A 2,942-nucleotide genomic window follows, 5' to 3' on the forward strand; every position below is an offset into this window, starting at 1 on the left:
AACAATTAAATTAACTCTTTAAGTGATTGGAGCCAGCAGCAAGCTCCATCTCAAGCTCTACTGCAGACATACCTCTACTTTAAGAGTTAACAACGTGTCCTTCAGAAGACAAGCTCTGATGGGTCAGAATTGAAATCTACTGCCCACCTGGGAGGTTGTGACTCGGGCCCAAATTGTAAAAGAGCTGTCATAGAGGCTCCGCTGTGCAATAGACATTTATAAAATATGTACAGAGGCCAAACTGTAAATACATTTTATATGCATGTAATTATTAATACTCATATTTACTAATAATAAATGTAATCTGGAACAGTGGGGGTTTTGTTATTTTTATATTATGTAGTGTGTTTATTTTCCCTCTCCAGACAATGAATGAGAAGAACCAGACGTTGGTCAGTGAGATTGTTCTCTTGGGATTTCAGAATCTCCACAACTTCAAGATTCCCCTGTTCTCTCTGTTCCTTCTGATTTATATTATGACAGTTTGGGAGAATTTCCTCATCATAGTGTTGGTGTCCTCCAGACAGAACCTCCAGTCTCCCATGTACCTCTTTCTCCAACAACTGTCCCTATGTGACCTTCTAGGCTCCACAGTTATTGTACCCATCCTGCTACAAACTGTAATGAATGAAGGAGCCACAATGTCCCTTGTTGGGTGCATCACTCAGTTGCATTTTTTTTGCACCTCAGAAACGTTTGAGTGTTTGCTTCTAGCAGTAATGTCCTATGACAGATATGTGGCCATCTGTATCCCACTGCGTTACTCTTCTATAATGTCCCACAGGGTTTGTACTAAATTAATTCTCATGTCATGGGCTCTTGGCTTTGGCATAACAGTCATTTCAGTGAATCTAATAAGTACACAGCAGTTCTGTGACCAAAATACCATTAACCATTTCTTCTGTGATTTATTTCCTCTTCTAGAACTTTCCTGCTCAGACACTTTCTTAGAGAAATTAGAAGTAACCATAGTTACTATCCCTGTGGTAATTGTTCCACTTATTCTCATCACTGTATCATATATGTGTATTGCCCATGCAATCCTAAAGATAGTGTCCAATACCGGGAGACAAAAAGCCTTCTCCACCTGCAGCTCCCACTTGGCTGTGGTCTCCATATTTTATGGGACTCTCATTGCTATTTATGTGGCTCCATCCAGAAACCAATCACAGACCCTAAGCAAAACTCTCTCTTTGCTATACACCACAGTTATTCCCTTGGTTAACCCACTTATTTACAGCCTGAGAAACAAAGACATGAATTATGCCATTAAGACTCTATGATAAATGTAATATACATAACTAATGATGAAGAAATGTGACCCACCTTCTATTTTATGCAGAATACAGTATTATTAGACAAGTACATTGTTGGCTAATAGGATGGAAAAGGAAGATAAAGAATATATATTGTTTCTTTGGAACACTGAGAATTTCAGACTCTCAGCACGGAATTTCATTTAGAGACCAGATTGTCAAATTACAAAAGTTAAATCTTGTACGCTTGCCTATCTTATTTATATAAACACTGGGGAATTCACATACATGTTCCTGAACTTGAGGGAGCATGATGAGGAGCTCCTGAGACCACTATCATAAATCTAAACACAAAGCATCGCTGTCACCATGGGTGTCCACAGAAAATTTTCCAGGGGGAGGGCAAGGAGGCAAAGGAATTGCACAATACTTTTTTTGAATTGACAATTGCAATGACTATGTTATCTGAGAACACTAATAAAAATGATTTACCATGTGAAAAAAATATGATTAGCATTTGAAAAAATATGATTAGCATTTGATAATATTTGTCTTATTTATTGCATGTGTTGAAATAATTTGACTTTGTGGGAAATTTTATTCAACCTGGAAAAGCATTTTTTTCATCACCTATAGCCTAGGTATTGGTAAAGGGAGACAGTTCAAAACTTTTTAATTTACAAAGAGGTACTTGACAAGGATGTCCTCTTTCACCTTTTTATTTAACCTTTCTCTTGAACCCTTATGTTTTTGCTTTATTTAAAGGCATACAAATCCATGGCTCAGAAAAAAATGACTGTGTTCGCAGATGATATGCTATTCATTTTCAAAGATCCAGAACAATTGTTACCACATATATTTGGAGCCCTTCAGTGCTTTGGTCCATTTTCTGGTATGGTTGTTTATCCATGTAAATCATAAGTTATGGACATATTTGGCAATATTCCACAAGCTATCCTTAAAATAAAAACTGTTACTCAAATTAAGGATTGTATAAACATTAAGGCATTAATCTCCCAGCAAATATCTAGAATTTATTATCCCCCGCTCATAAAAAACATCAATTCCATATGTTCTAAATGGATTAACCTTCCATTAAACTTGAATGGGACAGTAGAATTTTATAAAAGTAATGTTTTTCCTAAATTAATTTATGACCTTCTTCATTTACCATTATTGTTAAAACATAAAGATGTCAGAGAACTGGTTTCTGCTTTAAACAATTTTGTTTCGAAAGCAGAAAAATGAAAATTTCCTTAAATAAACTAAAGTAACCCAAATGTTTTGTTGGTCTTAATATCCCCAACCTAAGAATTTTCAATCTTGCATATTTGCAGAAATATGTCAATTCAACATCAATTTCCTTGAAGAAGTTTCACCAGTCGTCCAATCAGCATAATCTGTTTATCATAATACAAAAGGATGTTATGAAGTTAGGTGTTGATTGTATTAGCATTATTCCAGGGAGAGATGCTAAAACAGCATTGTGCATATATATATATATATATATATATATATATATATATATATATATATATATATATATATATATATATATATATATATATATATATATATATATATATATATAACAAACAAGGGAAAGTTGTGCTCACCACTAGTTTTTAAAATCATTAGGCGGGGGTGCAATGAAGCTGTGACCACAAAATACATATAGACAAATAC

At 34.6% G+C, this 2,942-nt stretch overlaps 1 protein-coding gene across 1 annotated transcript; it reads left to right on the plus strand.

The window, feature by feature from the left end:
* Positions 1-362: 362 nt before the first annotated feature.
* On the plus strand, positions 363-1,283 carry LOC108703449 (olfactory receptor 1468). The gene has a single exon (XM_018239578.2). The coding sequence runs from the start codon at positions 369-371 to the stop codon at positions 1,281-1,283; it is 915 nt and encodes a 304-aa protein (XP_018095067.1). The 5' UTR covers positions 363-368.
* Positions 1,284-2,942: the final 1,659 nt, after the last annotated feature.

The sequence above is a fragment of the Xenopus laevis genome, chromosome 3S, assembly GCF_017654675.1.
Source record: "Xenopus laevis strain J_2021 chromosome 3S, Xenopus_laevis_v10.1, whole genome shotgun sequence".
NCBI classification, from domain to species: Eukaryota; Metazoa; Chordata; class Amphibia; order Anura; family Pipidae; genus Xenopus; species Xenopus laevis.